At 39.1% G+C, this 23278-nt stretch overlaps 1 protein-coding gene across 1 annotated transcript in view; it reads left to right on the forward strand.

The window, feature by feature from the left end:
- DNAH8 (dynein axonemal heavy chain 8) overlaps window positions 1-23278 on the forward strand; it is a gene marked incomplete at its 3' end in the record, with an annotated part of 330699 nt that overhangs the window by 165190 nt on the left and 142231 nt on the right. The window contains exons 50-58 of the mRNA XM_082847518.1: window positions 753-999; window positions 1129-1370; window positions 1458-1598; window positions 2929-3166; window positions 7038-7180; window positions 8100-8234; window positions 9024-9146; window positions 15654-15867; window positions 20521-20630. Of these exons, the coding sequence (XP_082703644.1) occupies window positions 753-999; window positions 1129-1370; window positions 1458-1598; window positions 2929-3166; window positions 7038-7180; window positions 8100-8234; window positions 9024-9146; window positions 15654-15867; window positions 20521-20630 (1593 nt within the window). The remainder of the gene's footprint in view (window positions 1-752; window positions 1000-1128; window positions 1371-1457; window positions 1599-2928; window positions 3167-7037; window positions 7181-8099; window positions 8235-9023; window positions 9147-15653; window positions 15868-20520; window positions 20631-23278) is intronic.

Below are 23278 nucleotides of genomic sequence, written 5' to 3' on the forward strand. Positions count from 1 at the left end.
GGGTTCACCAACCCCACATTTTTTGGCAGGCACAAAGCGCAGGCAGTGCATGGGAGTTTATTTTCCCCTGCTCCCAAAACAACCTTCTTTAGTTAAGGAGTTGTGGGTGATGTAGTAGGAAAGTCAAGCTCTCCTGCTTCCAGATGGAACAAACACAGAGGTGTAACTTATGTTCCAAAGTGCCCCGCAGGGCCAGTCTTAAGTCTCCCTGCTACAGGATTTTGTCCTCAATCACACCTTGTTTGACCTCTCCCCATTTTGTCCTGCTTCCCTTACTCCATTAAAAGTTTCCCTGGTGAGCACTCACTTGCACCTCGAGCCGTGCTTCTGGGGAATCAGAAGGCTGGTGTGTGTGTAACTTGGGTCTTGGCTGAGTTGGTTTGTATTGCTGCTTTCTACCACCGGGGGGCAATATCACCACACAAACTGCTCCTTATGCATCAGCAAACTAAAATCACAAGGAACAGTAGTTTGAGACCCCAAAACTAGGTCCTGAATTAATTATTTCCAAAATGTAATTAAAGTTCCACATTGTCATTGCTTTATCACTTATATCGTTTTATAACGTGCTGCTCATTTGCTATCCACCTCTAGTAAGACAAAAAAAACTTTTTGGGGAGGCATATTCTCTTCTTTTAAATAGTGAACAAGTTACTTTAATGAAAAGCCTATTTAAAGCTTTTAAAATTTCTGCACAAAACTTCTATGAATGTCATAAGTTACATTTTTCAATTGATTATCTCATTGTGTAGTTATATGAGACGTCTCTGGTACGCCATGGTTTGATGACTCTTGGGCCCAGTGGTTCTGGGAAGACAACCGTTATAACAATCCTCATGAAGGCACTAACAGAATGCGGGAGGCCTCATAGAGAAATGCGAATGAATCCAAAAGCTATTACGGCTCCTCAGATGTTTGGCAGACTGGACACGGCGACCAATGATTGGACAGATGGGATTTTTTCTACTCTGTGGAGAAAAACATTAAAAGCTAAAAAGGGTACACATAAACTCTTTTCTGGTGATCATTCTTTTCCCCTGCCAGTTTATCAATAACACAGTATTGGTTTAATTTTCTGTTTTGATTATCTGCAGGTGAAAAGTGATTTTCTGTTTTCATTATTGGCAGGTGAAAACATTTTCCTCGTTTTAGACGGCCCTGTTGATGCCATTTGGATCGAGAACTTAAATTCCGTGTTGGATGACAACAAAACCCTCACACTGGCCAATGGAGATCGCATCCCCATGGCCCCTACTTGTAAGCTTTTGTTTGAAGTCCACAATATTGAGAACGCCTCTCCGGCCACGGTTTCTAGGATGGGCATGGTCTACATCAGCAGCTCTGCTCTCAGCTGGAGGCCAATACTGCAGGTGGGGACGACAGACCCACAGAAGCGCGTTCAGTGTATTTCCACGTCTCACTCTCTTATAAACAGAGACTCTCTTTCTTTGCTGCAGGCGTGGTTGAAGAAGCGTACTACACAGGAAGCTTCTGTATTCCTAAGTCTGTATGATAAAATATTTGAGGATATATATACATTTATGAAACTGAACCTCAGTCCAAAAATGCAACTCTTAGAATGCAACTATATTGTGCAAGTAAGTTGTTTTCTTTGTACATTCATGACTTAGATGTGAGATTTCCACCCCCCCACACACACACCACTCAGTTGCAGTTTAGAGGTATCTGAAATGGAAAATTCACGCAGTCCGTCAGAATCTTTTTGTGACGTGGAAGTGAAGCCTCTGAGAAGTTTGATTCCTATTAAAGACCTTATTGACGCTCTTACTGCCATCTCTTCATGAGTTTCACTTCCCAGGGCGGTATTGTCAGGGGAAGAGGAATGAACTCTCTTTCCCATCGTCAAGCTTAGTATAACCTTCCCAGAAAGAGTGTCCAAATATGAGAGTAGACTAAATAAATAAAGCTGGAAGTTCTACAGAAAAGCACAACAAAGAGCTGGTGGCAAGCAGGAAAATTTGGGTGGCAGTCTTGGCTTTGCAAATTTACTACACATATTAGATAGGGAAAACCTTTGAACAATTCTCCAAGTATTTTGTAGAATTATGTTTTTCCCCCTCTTCTGTTTTTCTTATTAGTCTTTGGAAGAAACAGAACCAATCATAGATTTTTCAGAGGCTCTCCTGATTCTAGTCCATAGGTGATCTCTCATTATCCCATTCTAGTGCTTTGATTCTCTCTTAGTGTAAGGGATGTCAGTCAGGGAGGGTGGGTAGCTTAGAACTGATACGTGAGGCCCAAATTAAGTGCACATCTTATCTTGAAATAATTTTGTTACGAAAGACAAAGGATATCTTACTGTAGATACATTTCTTTCTGATGCCATATGGGGTTTGGCACACTTTTTATTAGAGGGGCAAATAAATGTTTTAGACTTTGCACAGCTTTCTGTCTCAGCCCCTCAGCACTTCAGTTGCATTGCAAAAGCGGTCAGACACAATGAACGAGTGTGACTGGGTTTCAGTAAAACTTTATTTGCCGAACAGGTGGCTGGCCCCTGGGGCACAATTTGCTGAGCCTTACAACATGTTAAAATGAATAAAATCTTTGATCTATAAAATTTGGAATACCCAAACTTTAGAACCAGAAGCTACCTTAGGAAACATCTAGTCTAGGCCTTTTGCTTTTTAGATCAGGAAACTGAGACTCAGAGATGTTAGTGGCATGAGCCGGGATACCTCCAGATTCCCAGTTTGGCATCCTTTCTGCTGGATCATGCAGTCTGCCTAAAGCACAATGGCCTTTCTTCTAAATGCTGCTAGCTGTAGGACACTGATCAAGCAATATCTGGAGATATATTTGTTTTCTTCTCTCTTTCTCTCCTTTTAAATTTATTATTGTTCTTAAATGTTTATTTAAAATATCTAAATACAAACCTTTATTTTATTGTATTTTAAATATTTTCAGTCTCTCAATCTTCTGGAAGGTTTAATTCCCTCCAAAGAAGAAGGTGGCGTTTCATGTGTCGAACATCTTCATAAATTATTTGTGTTTGCTCTAATGTGGAGTTTAGGAGCCCTTCTGGAATTGGAAAGCAGAAACAAGCTTGAAGCCTTTTTACGAAATCATGAGAGCAAGTTAGACTTACCAGAAATACCTAAGGGCACGAATCAAACCATGTATGAGTTTTATGTTACTGATTATGGTAAGCACAGTGACTTATACCTGAAATAAAATGACATTTTTTTAAATGGAAAAAAGATAAACTCTGTAAACTCTTCTGTGGGGAAATATTAAACCAATCATGAATAACATAATTGCTAATACCATTTTTAAAGGGCATATATGCAAGGAAGAGTAGGATTTTGCATATGGGCCAGACTGGGAACAGTTACAGAGGCTCTTGACTTCTCCTCCTTTTGCAGTGGTCTCAGTGAAATCTAACATAAATAAGTTAGCAACACTTCTTACAGCATCTATTTTCTCTTACTTGAAGAGGAAGGGTAGCAGTATAGAGAACACAGATTCTTCATGTTGCAAAGCATGGTAATTAATGCTCATGACAGATCAGTCTTAGAACTTCTCTGTTGGAAATGTCAGAATAAGCAGAGAATGAACCAAGCAGATGGGATCCTACTTACACGTTGCAGACTCGGCAAAGTCCAGTGCTGTCACCTCAGCCCCCTAGCCTCCTGTGTGTGGTAGGGCCCAGCTCACCTCTCCCTAAAAGAAACTAACAGTTAAATGCACCCTTAAATCTAGCTATGAATTCTCTTAGAATCTAGAGCCAATCCAAAGATGGTTCTTTGAAAAGATCAATAAAATTCGTAAATCTCTTACCAGAGATATCAGGGAAAAAAAAGAGAAGACATAAATGACCATGATTCAGAATGAAGGACGGAACATTACTACAAACCCTAAAGACATTAAAAAATAAGAAGTGAATATTAGAAACAATGTTATGAAAATACATTTGACAATGTAGATGAAATGGATAAATTCCCTGAAAGACACAAACGACCAAACCTTATCAAGAAGAAATAGATATCCTAAGTATCCCTATATCTACTAAAAATTTTTGATTTATAGTTTAAAACCTTCCCACAGAGAAAACTGCAGGCCCAGATGACTTCACTGGGGAAGTACATCAAATTCTTAAGAAAGAAATAATACCAATTCATTCTGCATAAACTCTTCCAAAATATAGAAAATGTAAGGAAGAAACACTTCCCATCCCACTTTATAAGGGTTTGTAAGTGTTGTCCTGATACCAGAAACAGAGAAAGACATTACAAGAAAAGAAAACTATAGACCATTATCCCTCAGGAATATTGACACACATTTCTTAATACAATTTTAACAAATGGAATTCAATAGTATATAAAAGGATAACATATTGAGTTCCAGTGGGTATTTATTCTAGGGATGGAAGGTTGGATTAACATTTAAAACCAGTCAATGTAATTCACCATATTAATAGAGTAAAAACCAAACAAATTATATAGTCCTCTAAATCAATGCAAAAAGAGCACTTGGGGACTTCCCTGGTGGTCCAGTGGTAAGACTCTGTGCTCCCAATGCGGGGGGCCTAGCTTTGATCCCTGGTTGGGGAACTAGATCCCACATGCCTGTCGCAACTAAGAGTCCACATGCCACAACTAAGAGTCTGTGTGTCGCAACTAAGAAGTTTGCATGCCACAACAAAGATCCCACGTGCCACAACTAAGACCTGGCATGGCCAAAATAAATAAATAAACATTTTTTTAAAAAAGCATTGGATGAAATTGTACATCCTTCCATGATAAAACAGTACACTAGGAATAGAAACTTTATCATTCTGATAAAGAATATCTGCAAAAAATCTAACATTATACTTAATGGTGAAAGACTGAATACTTTCTTCCCAAGATCAGGAACAAGACAAGAATATTCCTTTCTCACCACTTCTATTAGGCGTTGTACTAGAGGTTCTAGCAAGTGCAATAAGACAGTAAATAAATAAACATGAAAAAACAAATGAAATACCTATAGATTGGCAAAGAACAAGTAAATCTCTATTTGCAGATAATATAACCATCCTCGAAAAACTAGTAAATGAGTTTATTAAGGTCACAGAATGAAAGAACAATATATAATAATACTTTGTATTTCTACATGCTCACAACAAATTGAAATTTTAATATACCATTTAAAATAGCATTCAAAAAATGAAATATATAGGGATAAATTTAACAAAATATGTGTAAGATCTGTATATTGAAAACCACAAAATTGCTGAGAGAAATTAAAGAAGTCCTAAATAAATGGAAAGCTAAATCACATTTACAAATCAGGAAACTCAGTTTTGTTAAGATGTTATTTCTCTCCAAATTGATCTATAGATTCTGTGCAATCATAGTGAGAATTCCAATAGACTTTGTTTGGTTGAAATTTATAACTGAATTATAAAACTTTATGGAAATGCAAAGGATTTAGAATAACCAAATCAATTTTTTTTTTTTTTTTTTTTTTTTGCGGTACGCGGGCCTTTCACTGTTGTGGCCTCTCCCGTTGCGGAGCACGGGCTCCGGAGGCACAGGCTCAGCGGCCATGGCTCACGGGCCTAGCCGCTCTGCGGCATGTGGGACCTTCCCGGACTGGGGCACGAACCTGCATCCCCTGCATCGGCAGGCGGACTGTCAACCACTGCGCCACCAGGGAAGCCGCCAAATCAATTTTTAAAAAACAAAGTTGGAGCACTCATACATCCTGATTTCATTAAAATCTATTTGAAAGTCACTATGAAAATAAAATTCCCATTCCAGCCACAGAATGGGAAGAAATGTTTGAAAAATATATATCTGATAAAAGAATTTTATCCAGAGTACATAAAGAACTCTTGCAATTCATAATAACAAGTGGCCAGCCAATCCAAATTTCTTAAATAGGCAATAATTTTAAATAGATGCTACACCAAAGAAGATTTATGAATGGTGAAAAAAGCACATGAAAAGATATTCAACATGATTGGTCATCAGGGAAATGCAAAATCATTACACAGACACTAGAATGACTAAATTCTAATTAATTTAATGGCTAAAATTAAAAGGTTACTAATACCAAATATTGGAGAGAATGTGGAACAAGTGGACCTCTCACATCCAATAGTATATCCACTTTGCTAACTACACAACGGTACACAATATACAGCCACTTTGAAAAACACTTCGGCAGTTTCTTAGAAGTTAAACATGCACTTAACCATAGAACTCTGTAATTTGCAAGGAAAGTTGACATTGAGGTTATTCCCCCAGTGGTGAATGTTTGCTTTGCTACTATCAAATGTGTGCTCCTCTGCTCTCTTTCCATGCATTCTGTATACACAGTAACTTTTTTGGTACAATTCTGAATCATGGTATCTTTTGGAAGATCTTTAAAATGGCAGTTAAATTCAAGAATGCAATACCAACAATGCAAGTCATTCAATTTAAATGGCAAAAGTATGAACATCTCTCATCAAGTTTGCATAGCCAGCAGCGATTCTGACATAATAGATTGAAAGGAGTGTTCCAGAGATGATAAAATGTAAATAAAATATTTTTCTTAGAATTGATGAAATGCACTTACAATAATTGTTATAACAATAATATCAGTCAGTAAATTAGCAGTGACTATAAGTCAGGAATCTGGGCACTCTATTAACACTAGTTTTAGGGCCAGGTTTATTTTTTCCCATTTCTCATGGCAAACATCCTATGTCCAGTAATCTACAATCCCTTTTTTGGTCTTTCCCATCCTTTTAGTTAATGTGATTTTCCTACTAGATACTAAACATGTCATTGGTTGTAATTCCATTTCAGACCAAGATCTCTCTGGATAAATAATTAGCAATTTAAAGCTGACTTTGTAAGGAGGCAAAAACAAATTTAAATTATCAAATGCCACATACATTAGATAAGCAGATATGTTAACGTGTTCTACAAAAATGTTTTAAATGTTTATATATTTCTGTTAATTGTTTATAGCACTTGTGGTTTGTATTCAGATAACTTCTGAAGAATGCAGTTTTATTAAGATCAGCTTTAATTATTGTATAGGTGATTGGGAGCATTGGAATAAGAAACTTCAGCCATATTATTATCCAACTGACAGTGTTCCGGAATATTCATCAATTTTGGTTCCAAATGTTGACAATGTTAGAACAAATTTTTTGGTAGACACCATTGCAAAACAGCATAAAGTAAGTTTGATAGTTTTGTCGACTGAAAAAAAAATGCACAACCTAAAAGTTGAGAGTTATGTTTTATTTGGTGGACATTCTTAGGACTTCAAACCTGGGACACAGCATCTCAGGTAGCACTGAGAAAAATGTTCCAAAGAGGCAAGGCGGGTGGGGGGAAGCCAGAATATACAGAAGTTTTTGCAACAGAAGACCAGGTAGTTGGAGCACCAAAGAATTACCGTTAATGAAAAAAACCCCAGATATCTCAAGTTAAGGAATTTAGTGCTCTTCTGGGTATGGGAAGATACAAGAGTCTGGGCTCACTGAAATCATCCCTTTGGTACGCACCTCAGCTATCTGGGGCCAGTATCCTGTGTTTTCTCTTCCTGAGTCTCCTCAGGGTGCGCCGTCTGGGTGGCTGTAATGTAATGGCTTGATGACTGCAACATCCTCATTTACTGACATGGCAGGCAATATTTTAGTTTTCAGTTTCTTAGATGATTGCAAACCATGTAAGAAACACATCCCTTTTTACACCTATTGGTGGAAAAATTAAAGTACAAGGGGCCGGAGGTGGTGTCATTTCAGGGAAACCTATTTGGCAAATGAACTCCAGGTCCCAAGATTCACTCCAACTCAATCTTCCCTGAAATGCTGACTTCCAGTGTGCTAAGGAAAGTGGGTATCTGCTTACAAAGTCCTTCCAGGGGTTACGTGACTGCTCACCCACACTTTCTTCCAGCACTTTTATAGCATATATTTTACATTTAAATCTTTAATTCCACTAGGATTTATTTTGATGTAGGTCTAATCCTTAAAAGTAATCAAAAATTAGTTGCATTAGTTTATAGAATGAAAGAATGGCTACTAGAACCTTAATATATTTAAAACTAAACATCTTATAACACCTTTCAACGTGATTATCCTACGATTGCAGGCTGTTTTACTCACGGGGGAGCAGGGAACTGCAAAAACTGTAATGATTAAGGCCTATTTGAAAAAATATGACCCCGAAATACAGTTATCTAAAAGTCTAAACTTTTCATCTGCCACAGAACCAATGATGTTTCAGGTAAAACTCATCACTTGCTGTAGTCATTATCATATTAAATATATTAAGTGGTTGATACAATAAAATCTGTATGCAAATGAAACATTGATATATATATAGTTGTCCCTCAGTATCCATGGGGGAATTAGTGCCGGGATCCCTGCTGGTATCAAAATCTGTGGATGCTCTAGTCCCTTACATAAAATGGGTAGTGTCTGCATGTAACCTGTGCACATCCTTCCATGTACTCCAAAATAACCTCTAGATTACTTACAATACCTGGTACAATGTAAATTCTATGTAAATAGTTGTAAATGCAATAGAAGTGCTAAGTAAATAGTTTCCAGTGTGAGGCTAATTCAGGTTTTGCTTTTTGGAACTTGCTGGAATTTTTTTTTCCAAATACTTTTGATGGAAGTTGGTTGAATCCAAGGATGTGGAAGCTGTGGATAGGAAGGGCTGACTGTGTATATATATATATATATATATATATATATCTCAAAAGAATTGGTGTTGAAGTTGGCATTCAGCTGTTTAACCTTCCTAAGGCTGACACTGAGGCCAAATCCAAATAGCATGTTTTGGCCTAATATTGAAGCTGAAGCTGAACATTGGAGTGTCTTTTAGTATAAATTAATGATTAATATTCCAACAACTTATTTTTTAAAGTTTGCAATATTTATTTTAATAACAATATTTACATATATTAAATAAATAAGTCAATTATATTCTACTCTGAAAAGCATGTTCATCATTTTTAGAAATGGATTGAAATGTAATGCATAAGACAGACTATTTCCTTTTCTCTAGAGAACAATTGAAAGCTATGTGGATAAGAGGATGGGAAGCACATATGGGCCACCTGGAGGCAGAAAAATGACTGTATTTATTGATGATATTAATATGCCCATGATTAATGAATGGGGAGATCAGGTAGGACTAAAATATCTCATGTAAATGATATTTAATCGGTATTCTTAGTGACATATGAAAAGATCAATAACTGTCACTTTATTAAGCCTAGTAACAATTCTCAGTCTTTTTTGGCTTCTTGGTTATAGATGACGTTCTTCCTTCTTGAAATCCCTATATGCTTCCCCACAACACTCCCTCTGCCTCTCTGGCTGCTTGATTTCAATGTGCTTTCTGGCTTCTTTCTTCCTTTCCCCAGGGTTTTATCTTTGTTCTCTTATTTCCCACTCTATATTCTCTCTCCCAGGAGTACCTGATGTTTAGAAAACACTTTTTTTTTTCCTTTTGGCTGCGCCGCACGGTATGCGGGATCTTAGTTCCCTCACCAGGGATTGAACCCGTGCCCCTGCAGTAGAAGCACAGAGTCCTAACCACTGGACCACCAGGGAGTTCCCAGAAAACAACTTTTAAAAAAACCCAAAACTCTGCCATGCACCACTGTCCTACTTGTGATCGTCTGTCATCCCCAGACTCACTCCCCTTAGAGGACCTCACAGTTGCTGCCAGGGTTCTGCCTGTTCCTGGTGGGATCCCCAACACGTCCTCCCACCACCGTCTACTGCCTCATCAACACCATCGATCTAGAGCCCACCAGGACCCGTCACATCCCTTCCACCCTTTATCCTGGTTCACCTCAGCCATCACCAGGATGTCAGGACTCCCAGGTCTGTCCGTGCTCATCCTGACACTAATCCCCATCAGTTCTGCTTGGCCCTTGTCTGGCCCCATCTCCTACTTTCCCCACTCCTGAAGACTTTCTGTGTGTCCTTGGCTGCCATGGTTCATCCACAAAATCCCCTGTAAATTCAGCTTCTTCTCTGAGCTTTTCCCTCACCTTCTTGCTCTAATGGAAACCCAGGATGCTGCTTTCCCTGCAGACTTCTCACCTGCAGGTGAGGGAGATGTCCTTCTCCGTTCTCATTGCCCTCTTCCCTGAAAACCTATCACTCTGACCTCACACCCACATGTTGTTGCAGTCATCTTGGACCCTTGGGTCACACCCGTCCCTCCCCGAAGATTTCAGTCCCCGGATGACTGTCACTCTCTCCAGGGCTGTCCCAGTCTCCGGGGCCAGCTTCATGGTGTGCACAGTGTGCCGTTGCAGAGGGATTCGCACTTCAGAGGAACTTGCATGTGGTTTAATGCTCTGCTGTCACTGTCTTGAAATTTCTAATAATGATTTTTGAATAAAGACACTTGAATTTTCATTTTGTCCTGAGCCTCACAAATTATGCAGCCATTCCTGCTTGTCATAATTCTCAGTGATGCCAAAAAATATCTACGTACATGATCTTGACCTCTTAGTTCCTTGACCTCAACTCCTCCAATGATCATGTCTTCCACTCCGTCTGAAATTACTCATTCACACAGTCGTACCCTACACCTTGTCATTATCAGTAACTGTGACCTGTTCATTATCTCAGTTTCAAGCGTTTTATTCTCTGATCACCATGTCCACATTCTGTAGCTCATTCCCTCTACTACCCAGACTACAGATGGAGCTACCAGCCATTGTTCCTACCATCATTAAATTCTCCTTCATTTCTTCTCATTTCCTCACTTCCTTCCTTTCCAGCTAAAATTCCATAATCCATTATTATAATCACGGTAGCATGCACCCTCTACTCATTTGTGAAAGCCTTAACCACCTTAAATCCTCGTTAAGCCTCTTTGCTCACCAGCCACCTGCACCTATGCAGCCAAACTTGGCTGGAGAAAAACACACAATACTGCTTAAAATCACTTTAAAGTCATGATTATGGACCTCAGCTGAGCTCATAATACTACCCGGCAATTATACTGCGTGTCTTGTGTTATGTATCTTTATCCTGTCTATTCCTATCCTACATCTACATTCAGGTTCCTTTCATACCGTCTTTTTCTCAGACCTTGGACACCTTCATTTCCTTGCCCTCAGCTGAGCATGAAGTGCTACAGCCTTCTTTCTATTCCACTGAGGACACTGATTTTTTTGGTTCCTTTTTCCTTTTCTTACGATCCATTTACTGCAGTCAGTTTCTGTGTTCTAGTGGTTACCCTAGACAGTACATCCTACATACGTAATCAAAAATAAAGATCATCTAACACTATTTTCCCATTTTGTATATCCAGTGACCTTTGAACACTTTAATTTCCTTTATCTTTCTCCTGATTTATAATTTTATTGTTGACTTGTATTTTAAGTCTATGCCTCTGTTTTTATTTTTTATTAGCATAAATCATATTATTCACCTTTATATTGTGTTATGCCAGTTTTATTTATTTTTAAAAAAATTTTATTGGACTAGAGTTGATTTACAATGTTGTGTTAGTTTCAGGTGTACAGCAAAGTGAATCAGTTATACATATACATATATCCACTCTTTTTTATATTCTTATCCCATAGAGGTCATTACAGAGTATTGAGTAGAGTTCCTTGTGCTGTACAGTAGGTCCTTATTAGTTATCTATTTTATATATAGTAGTATGTATATGTCAATCCCAATCTCCCAATTTATCCCTCCCCCCATTTCCCCTCTGGTAACCATAAGTTTGCCTTCTACGTCTGTGACTCTATTTCTGTTTTGTAAATAAGTTCATTTGTATCATTTTTTTAGATTCTGCATATAAGCGATATCATGATATTTGTCTTTGGCTGTCTGACTTACTTCACTCAGTATGACACCTCTCGGTCCATCTGTGTTACTGAAAATGGCATCATTTTGTTCCCTTTTATGGCTGAGTAATATTCCATTGTATATATGTGCCACATCTTCTTTATCCATTCCTCTGCTGATGGACAACTAGGTTGCTTCCATGTCCTGGCTATTGTAAATAGTGCTGCAATAAACACTGGGGTGCATGTGTCTTTTCAAATTATGGTTTTCTTCAGATATATGCCCAGGAGTGGGGTTGCAGGATCACATAGTAGCTCTATTTTTAGTTTTTTAAGGGACCTCCATACTGTTCTCCATAGTGGCTGTACCAATTTACATTCCCACCAACAGTATAGGAGGGTTCTCCTTTTCTCCACACCCTCTCCAGCATTTATTGTTTGTAGATTTTTTTTGAGGATGGCCATTCTGACCAGTATGAGGTGATACCTCATTGTAGTTTTGATTTGCATTTCTCTAATAATCAGTGATGTTGAGCATCTTTTCATGTGCTTTTTGCTCATCTATATCTATTTTTAAAGTGAACTCCCATGAGGCATTATTTTTTACTGTTTTATATATTCACTCTTTGTTTGCATTACACACTTATTTACCACTTTTTTTACTCTTTATTCATTCTTAGAACTTCCTTAGGAGAAAATCTTTTAGTGAAAAACTCTTAGTTTTTTTGTTTGTTTGTTTGGTCTGCAGAAGTCTTTATTTCATCCTCTTTATTTGAAAGACGTTGCTGGATAGAAAAATGTAGGTTGGCAGTTATTTTCTTTCATCACTTTAAATATATGATTCCTGTCTTCTGCTTTCCTTGTTGCTGTTGAGAAGTCAACTACCACTTAGTCATTGCACCTCTGAAATTAATCTGCTTTTTCTCACTTGTTGCCTTACTTTCCTGTAATTTTTTCTTTTTCGAACTATGTTCCTTGGTGTAGATTTATTTGTATTTTTTTTTGCTTGGGATTCACTGGGACTCATGAATCTGTGGTTTGGTGTCTTGTGTCAGTTCTAGAAAATTCCCAGTTCTTACCTCTACAAATATTGCCTCTGCCTCACTTTCTTTCCCTTCTTAGCAAACTCCAAATGTATATTAGACTTTCTTCTTTGCCCTCTATGTTTCTGCCCTCTTTTTCTATACTTCCCAACTTTTTCTCTCTCCAATACTTAGTCTAGATAATTTCTCCTCTCCTACCATCCATCTCACTAATTTTCTTCTCTGCTTTGTCCAATCTGCTGTCAAATTCATCCACTGAGTTTTAATTTCAGTTGCTATTTGATTCTTATTTTCTTTCAAATGCGTTGTCATTTGTATTCCTTGCATATATTTTCAAATCATTGTCTATTTCTTTAAACATGTTGAGCATAGTTGTTTTAAAGTCTATGTCTGTTCATTTCAGCCTCTGAAGTCTATATGGGTCTGTTTCTGCTCTCTGTTGTTTTAATAGTTCTTGTTCACGTTCAACCTTTCTTGTTTTCTGTAAGTACCTTTGACTGCTTGCCAGGTCATTGCCCTTAAAAAATTATCTGTGGCTGTTTCTTACAGCCTAAGATGAATGTGTCCTCAACCAGACAGGTTTGAGTTTTCTTCTGTTAGATCCTTAAGCGCTTATTCAGTCAGGATCATCTCAAAGCAAGGTTAATATTTGAAAGTCTCTGGCCCACTTAGGCTATGCACACCCGTGGTGCAATTCTGTGCAAGTGTCATTCTGAGGCTACAACCTCCCAGGGAAGCCTTCTTTTTCTTTTTTCTTTCCCTTTTCCTCTCCCATTCATTAGGGATCTAGGGCAGATAGACCTCTCAGCAGTTCCTGTAAGGTGAGGAGAGAGGAGGCATATTTAGATATCATCTAGAAGATGAAAAGATCCTGAATTCAGACTTTTTAAATCCAATTAAGGATGTCTAGTTGGATCTCACACTTAACATGTCCAAAACTAAATTCCTGTTGCTCCCTAAACTTGCTCCTCCAACAGTCTTCTCCATCTCAAGAAACAGCAACTCCACATTCAGCCTGTTAGGAAATCATGTCGGCTCCATCTTCAAACTATATCCAAGATTTGACTGCTGCTCATCACTCCATTGCTAACACCTGGTGTGAGCCACCATCTGTCTTCTTGATCATTACACATCCCTCCTCATTGTCTCCCCATTTCCCTTGCCCCTCTCAATCTATCCTCATATCAGCAACCAGTTAAAACATGCGTCAGGGGACTTCCCTCGTGACGCAGTGGTTAATCCGCCTGCCAATGCAGGGGACATGGGTTTGATCTCTGGTCCGGGAAGATCCCACATGCTGTGGATCAACTAAGCCCGTGCACCACAACTACTGAGCCTGCGCTCTAGAGCCCACGAGCCACAACTACTGAGCCTGCCTGCCGCAACTACTGAAGCCTGCGCGCCTAGAGCCCCTGCTCCGCAACAAGAGAAGCCACCACAATGAGAAGCCTGTGCACTGCAACAAAGAGTAGCCCCTGCTCACCACAACTAGAGAAAGCCCATGGGCAGCAACAAAGACCCAACACAGCCAAAACAGACAAAGAAGCAAACAAAAAATGTGTCAGATGGTGTGTCACACTCCTCTGCTCAAAATCCTCCCGTGAGACATGTAGCATATAAACGCCAAAATCCTTCCTGAGATCTAAAGACCCTACACTGTTTGATATTATCTCCCCATGATTCTCCAACCACATTTACTGATCCTTGTACACACTGGGTATAACATTCACTCAGAGCCTCTTCATTTGCTGTTTCCTCTGCCTGGAATGCTTTTCTCCTAGATATCTGAGTGGTTTGCTTTCTCACTTCCTTCAAATCTTTGGTTATATGTCATGTGAGATGAAGCCTTTCCTGCTTCCATATTCAGTTGCATCCCTGAGCACTGCCTATTTCCTTTTCTGCTTTATTTTCTCCAAAGGACTTATACCATTTTATTTACACATATACATACATACAGACATGCACGTGTACATTTTGTCTCCCATCACAAGAACGTATGCTCCATGAAGACAGGGGTTTTTGTCTATGTTACAACAGAGCCAGACACAGGGTAGTGATTGATTAAATGTTTCTTGAATGAAAGAGTGTCATATTACAGGGGCTTGTGTGTCTTCCACTCAAAGATGCCCAATAGGAATTTGGATATACAGGTGTGGAGTTTAGAAGAGAATCTGAAGCTAGAGTTACAGAGTTGAGATTCTTTAGGATTTAGGGTTGAGATGGCATCCCCTGAAATAGAAAAGAGCCAAGGATGGAACCCTGTAGAAGAGTTACATTTGAGGGATGAATGGAGAAAGAATGGCTTGGGAAGTGATCCAAGGTCTCCAGATGAGCCTGGAAAGAACTGAGCCTCTAAAAACAAGAGAGGAAAAAATTTCAATACGGAGGGAATGTTAGCAGTGGTAGAGGCTACAGAGAAGAAAGATAAGGATGTAAAATCCAATACCAAAACATTCAGGAGTAAAACTATCCCATTTTCTGATTTAAGGTATTTTAAACAGTTGAATGTGGAGTGTGAAAGATGTAAAACTATAGTAAAACTTGTAACTCTGAGAACTCTTGTAATTGTACCAAATATTCTGTAACTCTCCTATCTAGATTTATCAGCGTGGTAAAGAGCGCTTTGGATTTGCACCAGACATATTCAACTTACAGTTTAGGGTTTATGGGCGGTATCATTTAAGTCAAATTGCCTTGAAGGCAACATTCACAAACACTTCATTGATAAAAGTTGAGCGTTTTCTTCTGATCTCATCTGTACTATTTTATAGGAGCTTTGGAGGAAATGATAGTGATGTGTTACTAAAATGTTACTATATAAAATTCCAGATAACTAACGAGATTGTGCGACAAATGATGGAAATGGAAGGAATGTACAGCTTGGATAAGCCTGGAGATTTCACTACTATTGTTGACGTACAGCTCATAGCGGCAATGATTCACCCTGGAGGCGGTCGAAATGATATTCCACAACGTTTGAAAAGACAGTTTACTGTGTTTAATTGCACATTGCCTTCAAATGCTTCAATAGACAAAATTTTTGGTATGACTATTCTTGGTGTTTAATTTTTTATTGCATTACATAATGGACATAAATCATGCAAAACCTTATTTAAGAGATAAAAAGGCCCTGTCAGAAGTAGGGATTAAATATCCGAAATGGAGAGCTAAATACCAGGGACTAAATACTAAGAAGACTCATGTTTATAGCCTATTGTAAGACTCAGGGATATTTAGAAATAGCCTTGTTGAAGGTTGGCTTTAGAGGTAAGTAAACCTTTGTGTTGTGGTTTTCTTGACACGATTAATCAGAGAAATTTGGGCTAATGAATGATAGCCCATTGATCAGAGGTTAACAACATAATATACTAAGTCAAATGCAGCACTTTGCTATGTTAATGAGAATGATATTTTGACACCAAATTTAGGCTCACATAAACCATTCCATTAAAATTATGTACATGAAGGCATATAAGAGAAACTGACCCATGCATATGTGATCATTAATTATTTGACATAGCAAGTACTGTAGATCAGAAGAGAAAGGCAGACTTTCAAGAAATGGTACTGGGATATTTAGTAATTCTTATGTGAAAATAATTGAAACTGGACCCCTACCTCACACCAAGCATAAAATCAATACAGAAGGATTAAAGATTTAAATATGGAAGGCAAAGCTGTAAAGCAATGGAAGAAAATATAGGAAAATATCAGAATGATCTCTGGGTAGGAAAGAACCTCTCAAATCAGACTCAGAAAGCATAGACCATAAAGGAAGAAAACGATAAATTTGACTAGATTAAAATTAAGAGCTTTTGTTCAGTTAAAAAGCAACATTAGGGCTTCCCTGGTGGTGCAGTGGTTGGGGAATCCGCCTGCCAATGCAGGGGACATGGGTTCGAGCCCTGGTCCGGGAAGATCCCACATTGCTGCAGAGCAACTAAGCCCGTGTGCCACAACTACTGAGCCTGCGCTCTAGAGCCTGCGAGCCACAACTACCGAGCCCACATGCCATGACTGCTGAGGCCCGTGTGCCTAGAGCCTGTGCTCCGCAACAAGAGAGGCCACTGTGATGAGAGGCCCGCACACCGTGGTGAAGTGTGGCCCCCACTCGCCACAACTAGAGAAGGCCTGTGCACAGCAATGAGGACCCAATGCAGACAAAAATAAATAAAATAAATAAATTGATATTTTAAAAAAGCAACATTAAAAGAGTAGAAAAAAGACAAGTTGCAAAGTGGAAGAAAAAAATTTCAACACATTTAACAAAGCAAAAAACTCAGTAATCTGAATACTTCAAGAACTCCAAAGAATCAATCAGATAAAAAGCAAACATCCTAATATAAACATGGACCAAAAGCCAGGCACTTTAAGAAGAGGAAACCATATGGCTAATAAACAAAGGTAAAGATGATAAACATTAGAATTCAGGACTATGGAAATTTAAAACACCAGGAAAGAAACCATTTTATAACCACTAGATTTGCAAAAATGAAAAATTCTGACAAAAAAATCAGGCATTGGTGAAAATGTAAAGCAACTGAGACTCTCTCCCCTGCTGGTGGGAGAATAAATTGCTACGAGCCCTTCATAATGACTGGACATTATAACTGGTAGTAGAACATGTGCACACCCACCGCCACTCCACTTCCAAGTATATACCAGTTCACCCTTTTCTTCCTTTATTGTTGTGCCTTATGAGTCTCATTTAAGAAGTCCTTTCCTACCCAGAGGTCATACAGGTATTTGCCTATGTTTCCTTCCAAACGTTATATAGTTTTGCCTTCCGTATTTGAGTCCTTAACCCATCTGTAGTTGATTTTTCACACGTGCACCAAAAGACTTACACAAGAAGGTTCTTAGAACAGTGTTCCTGACAGCAAAAACCTTGAAGTAACCCAGTTATGTATTGACAGTAAAGTCGGATAAATACATTGTGGCGTGGGTGTACCGTGTAGTGCTCTAGAGCAGTGAATGTGAACAAACACAGCTACATGCTTCAACATGGATGAAGCCCAGAAATACAACGTTAAGAGAAAAAAAGCATCACAGAGGAACATATAACATGATTCCATTAAATTAAATTTCAAAAACTAAAGTTAAAAGGAAAAGGTTAAAGTTCAAGAACGTAAGTGCCAAAGCTTTTTTTTGGAAAAGCGAGTTACTGATTCTCACCAAGTCAGCGCCCTGTCTACCTCTGGAGGGAGGAGGGATGGGACAAAAGAGGCTTCTAATGTACTCGGACAATCTTGTATTCCTCAGTCTAGTGGCTGTACGTGAGTGTTTGATTATTTGTTAAACTTTTATACACTCTTTGATATGATTAATATTGAAAATGAGATATGGAAACAAACCAGAAACAGGCTCAGAGAAGTAAGATAACTGCCCAATTAAGGCCATATAGCTAGTGCATGGCAAACGTGTGATGCTGATTCTGTTTTCTGATTCCACATCCCATGCTTCATATATAACACATTTGTGCCACAGGAAGCTGGAGGTCTAGAGTCATAGGATTTCAGGAAGCAAAAAGGCCTTACAGGCATCTAGCACAACCAACCATGACCTTGGATAATTTCACGTTCCCTCAAGGCTGCTCTTCTTTGGTCTATGTGAATGAAGCCCAGTTTCTTTAGCTGACCCACCCTTCATAAACCTGCTATGCGTCTCTGAGCAGATATTCGTATTCATTTTCCTCTGGAAATACCATGCTCAGAACTGAACGTACTGCTCAACATAGAGTCTCACAGGGATGAAATAGAGTTAAATCTGTTTTTGCAGTCTAACACCAAACACATTTTGGGACTTCAGGAACAGTCTGTATAACACAGTAGTTCCTGAGGGTGATTATGTCAGATTGTCACTGTGTTGGGTGTTTCCTAGGAACCATTACATCACCACCCAGGCCAGTGTGTTGGCTGACTGCAGGTCAGGAGATATGGGGGTCCTGATTTCACTTCTGTCAACAACCAAACTGAGTGAACTTGAACAGTTTGCTTTACTTGTCTGTGCCTGGTCTCCTTATCTGTAAGATGAGGAAGTAGTCTCTAAGTTCTTTTCCAGCTCTTCTACTCTTCAGACTGAGGGCTGTTTTACAGGTTCCAGAGCCAGGTTTCCTGGGTTCAAACCTCAGATTCACCCACACACAAGGTGGGTGACCTTGGGCAAGTTACTAAACTCATAATAAAATGGGAATAATAATAACCTCTAGGTCCATCTGTGTTGTCACAAATGGCAAGTCATGTCAGACAGAGAAAGACAAATACCTATGGTCTCACTTATACATGGAATCTGGAAAACAAAACAAATGAACAAACGAAACAAAACAGAAACAGACTCATAGATACAGAGAACAAACTGGTGGTTGCCAGAGGGGAGGAGAATGGGAAAATTGAGTGAAATAGGTGAAGGGGATTCAGAGGTATAAACTTCCAGTTATAAAATAAATAAGTCACAGGGATATAATATACAGAATTAGGAATATAGTCAATAATATAGTAATAATTTTGTATACTGACAAATGGCTACTAGACTTACTGTGGTGATCATTTCTTTAATTGAGGTATAGTTGATTTGCAATGTTGTGTTAGTTTCAGGTATACAGCAAAGTGCTTCAGTTATACATACATATATATCTATTTTTTTCTGTTTCTTTTCCTTTTTAGGTTATTACAAAATGTTGAGTATAGTTCCCTATGCTATACAGTAGGTCCTTATTAGTTATCTGTTTTATATATAATAGTGTGTATATGTCAATCCAAGTCTCCCAATTTATCCCTCCCCACCGTTTCCCCCTGGTAACCTTAAGTCTGTTTTCTGTTTGTGTGGGTCTATTTCTGTTTTGTATATAAGTTCATTTGTATCATGTTTTTTAGATTGCAGTATAAGCGATATCACATGTTATTTGTCTTTGCCTGGCTTACTTCACTTAGTATGGTGATCTCTAGTTCCATCCATGTTGCTGCAAATGGCATTATTTCATTCTTTTTGATGGCTGAGTAATAGTCCATTGTATATACGTATCACATCTTCTTTGTCCATTCATCTGTCAGTAGACACTTAGATTGCTTCCATGTCTTGGCTATTATAAATAGTGCTGCTATGAACATTGGGGTGCATGTATCTTTTCGAATTGTGGTTTTCCCTGGATAAATGCACAGGAGTGGGATTGATGGATCCTATGGTAACTCTATTTTTAGTTTTTTAAGGAACCTCCATACTGTTCACTATAGTGGCTGCACCAATTTACATTCCCACCAGCAGTGTAGGAGGGTTCCCATTCCTCCACACCCTCTCCAGCATTTATTATTTGTAGACTTTTTGATGATGGCCATTCTGAACGGTGTGATGTTTTAAATTTGAGTCACTATGTTGTACACCTGAAAATACCAAAATATTATATGTCGACTAGACTTCAATAAAAATATAAATGAGAAAACGGGAATAATAATAATATCTACCTCAGATTCTTTCTCATAGGATGTTGGGAGGATTAAAGGAGTTAATACATATAAAATGCTTATCACTGCATACTAAGCTTTGCTAGCCCCACTGCTGACTGCCAGTCTTAGCTGATTCCTTGAGAGAAATTCTTCACATCACCTGGCTTAGTCATCTTGTAATGATTTATTCACTGGGATAAACATGTACCTTGTGATCTTATAGTAAGCTCATACCTTCAATCTTGTTTATTTTTCAGGAGTTATTGGCTGTGGGTATTTTGATCCTTGCAGAAAGTTCAAACCCGAAATATGTGAGATGATTGTGAATTTGGTTTCAGCGAGCAGAGTGCTGTGGCAGTGGACTAAGGTACAGAATCATCCGTTGTCGATAATCAGAAAAAAAAAGTCAACAATTATTCAGCCTAGTTCTCACCTCATGGCTCATGAAGTTATCATCACATCATGGGTAGTAGTGTTTTTCTGGAAAAGACAAATTAGGTGCTGAAGTAGATTTATGACACCTTTTCCTTCCAGGGAGCAAATATTCTGACTGAATGATGCTTTCCATATATATGAGATATTACTGTAAACCAGACACGGCATCCAGGATAAAGTAGAGTTTTGCTGAAATGAGAACACTGCTTTTCCACTTGTTACTCTGATTTGTAACTCTTTGTATGTCTGTCTTCCCTACCTGCTGCCAACAGCCAAACTGTGTCAGACACTCAGATGTTCACTGACTGAGGGAACACATGGATTTCCAGATATTCTTAGCTAACCAAGACTTAAAGTCCAACTTGTGGATTTCTCTGAGGTGGAGCATGAATTAGTAAATGGATGGAATGTACTCAACAGAATAGTCTAGATTTTAATACAGAGGTCAATGCCCTAAGTAAAACTCAGTAAGCATTGAGGCTGTCACCAGATGTCTGAAGGCAGACTCATGAAAAAGCAATTAAGGGTAGGTCTGAGATTTGAAAAAAAACAAAACAAAACACAACAAGATTGGTATATTTGCTCAAAAAAATTGGTGAAGGAGATGAGGATTAATTGTCATAGTTCACTATACATTCATTTGGCCACTTACACACCATCTGGGCATAAGCTTATGTCCTGGGGAAGCTCCAGCATGGAGTTTCAGAAGGTCTGAGTGTCTGAGATAATTTTCTGTGGTTAGGTCCATCTGTTTTCCAGTGGGGCTATTGTTCAATTTACTGTGCCCATGTACATATTTTTCTGGAAAGCTTTGGCCTTCCTGGTATCTTTCCATCAAAGCTTCTTTTGTTTTATGAATGTTTATCAGCTTCACTTCCTCACATTTCTTTACCTCTTTAACCCGTTTTGTACAAGTTTTCATTTCCACTGCTCTCATCAAGGTCACCAAATTCCTCCGTCTTGCCAAATCCAAGGGTTGGTTTCTTCTTCCTCTGACTTGACGCTTTAGCAGCATTTGACGTAAATGATCCTTCTAAACACTTCCTTCACTTGACTTCAGAAGAAGGGCCTCTTGCTCTTGGTTTTCTTCCTACCTCACTGGCTACCTTTTCTAAGTCCCCACTCTTTCCCCTCCTCTAAATACTGGAGTGCACTTGATCTCCATGTTGGGACCTCATCTCTACCTCCATTCGTACTCAGGTAGCCTCATCCAGCTTCATGGCTTTAAACACCATTTCTGTGCTGATGAGTTCAAAGTCAGCACTTCCATCCCAGGCCTCTTTGCCTGGCTCCAGACTCGTTTCTTTCTTTTTTAAAAATTTTTTAGCCTCACTGCACAGTATGTGGGATCTTAGTTCCCTGACCAGGGATTGAACCTGCGGCCCCTGCATTGGAAACGCAGAGTCTTAACCACTGGACCCAAGCCTGGGAAGTCCCCCCACTTGTTTCCAGCAGCTTAGTAGACACCACTGCTTCAATGTCTAATAACTGTCTCAAAGTTAACAAGTTCTTAAGTATGATCCTCCCTCAGAATTTTGTATCAATTATCCTGCTTCTCAGGCTAAAATGCAGGGCTCCGTCCTTGATTTGTCTCTCTTATTCCCTACATCCAATCCATCAGCAAGTCTCAGTAACCAGGCTTTCAAAATATATACGGAAGCTGAGCGCTTATTGCCATCTCACAGAGATCACCCTGCCTGGTCCATCGCCTGCTCTCTGGACCATGCAGCGGCTTCCTAACCAGTCTCCTTGCTTTCTTCTTGCCCTCCTAGAATCTGTTCTTTACACAGTCCTAAAATGCTTTTTAACAAGCACATCAGAGATCATCATTCCTTCTTAAAACCACCAGTAGATTCCCAGTTACACTTGCAGTGAAACACAATGCCTAGCGCTGGCCTGTGAAACTCACCCTGAGTCGGCCCCTGCTTACTCCTCTTCCCTTCCATCGTTCTGCTCCAGCCGTGCTGCCCTTCTCACTGTGCCTTGAACACCCCAAGTTTTTCATGCCTGTGGGCCATTCTACTTTGTTTGACTCTTTCTCGTTATTTTTACCTTCAGAGAGGGTTTCTGGGATCATTCTCTCTAAAACAACTGTCCACGACCCCATCACAGGCACTATCTGCCTCCTGACTCTCCTTCATTTCTTCTAACCATGACCTTTATCATTGTTACTTGCCTGTCTGCTTATCAGTATATTTGTTTCTTATTTATTGTCAGGCTCTCCCACTCGAATAGGAGGTTCCTGATGGCAGCAGATGTAGCTGTGCTATTTACCATGGTATCTTTGTAAGGGTCGTGGGAGGTGCTCAAAAATACTCAGTCACTCAAAAAACGAATGAATCTGCCTCCTCTCCCCAACCCCAAATAAGCAGCCTTCTTTGTATCTTGTCTTCAAATTTCTCATTTTCACAAAGCACTCCTTTAATCCACTCATGCCTTGTGTATCCCTTTATATTACTTTACGTAGCTTTAAAGCAGAAGCAGGTGAGAAAAGAAAGAAGCTGACAAGAGTTAAAAGGACATGTTGGAAGATAAGGAAAGAAGCAGGTTAATAAATGAGAAGAAAGGGGAAAGAAAGGA

The sequence above is a fragment of the Leucopleurus acutus genome (genome assembly GCF_964270905.1).
Source record: "Leucopleurus acutus genome assembly, chromosome: 10".
NCBI classification, from domain to species: Eukaryota; Metazoa; Chordata; class Mammalia; order Artiodactyla; family Delphinidae; genus Leucopleurus; species Leucopleurus acutus.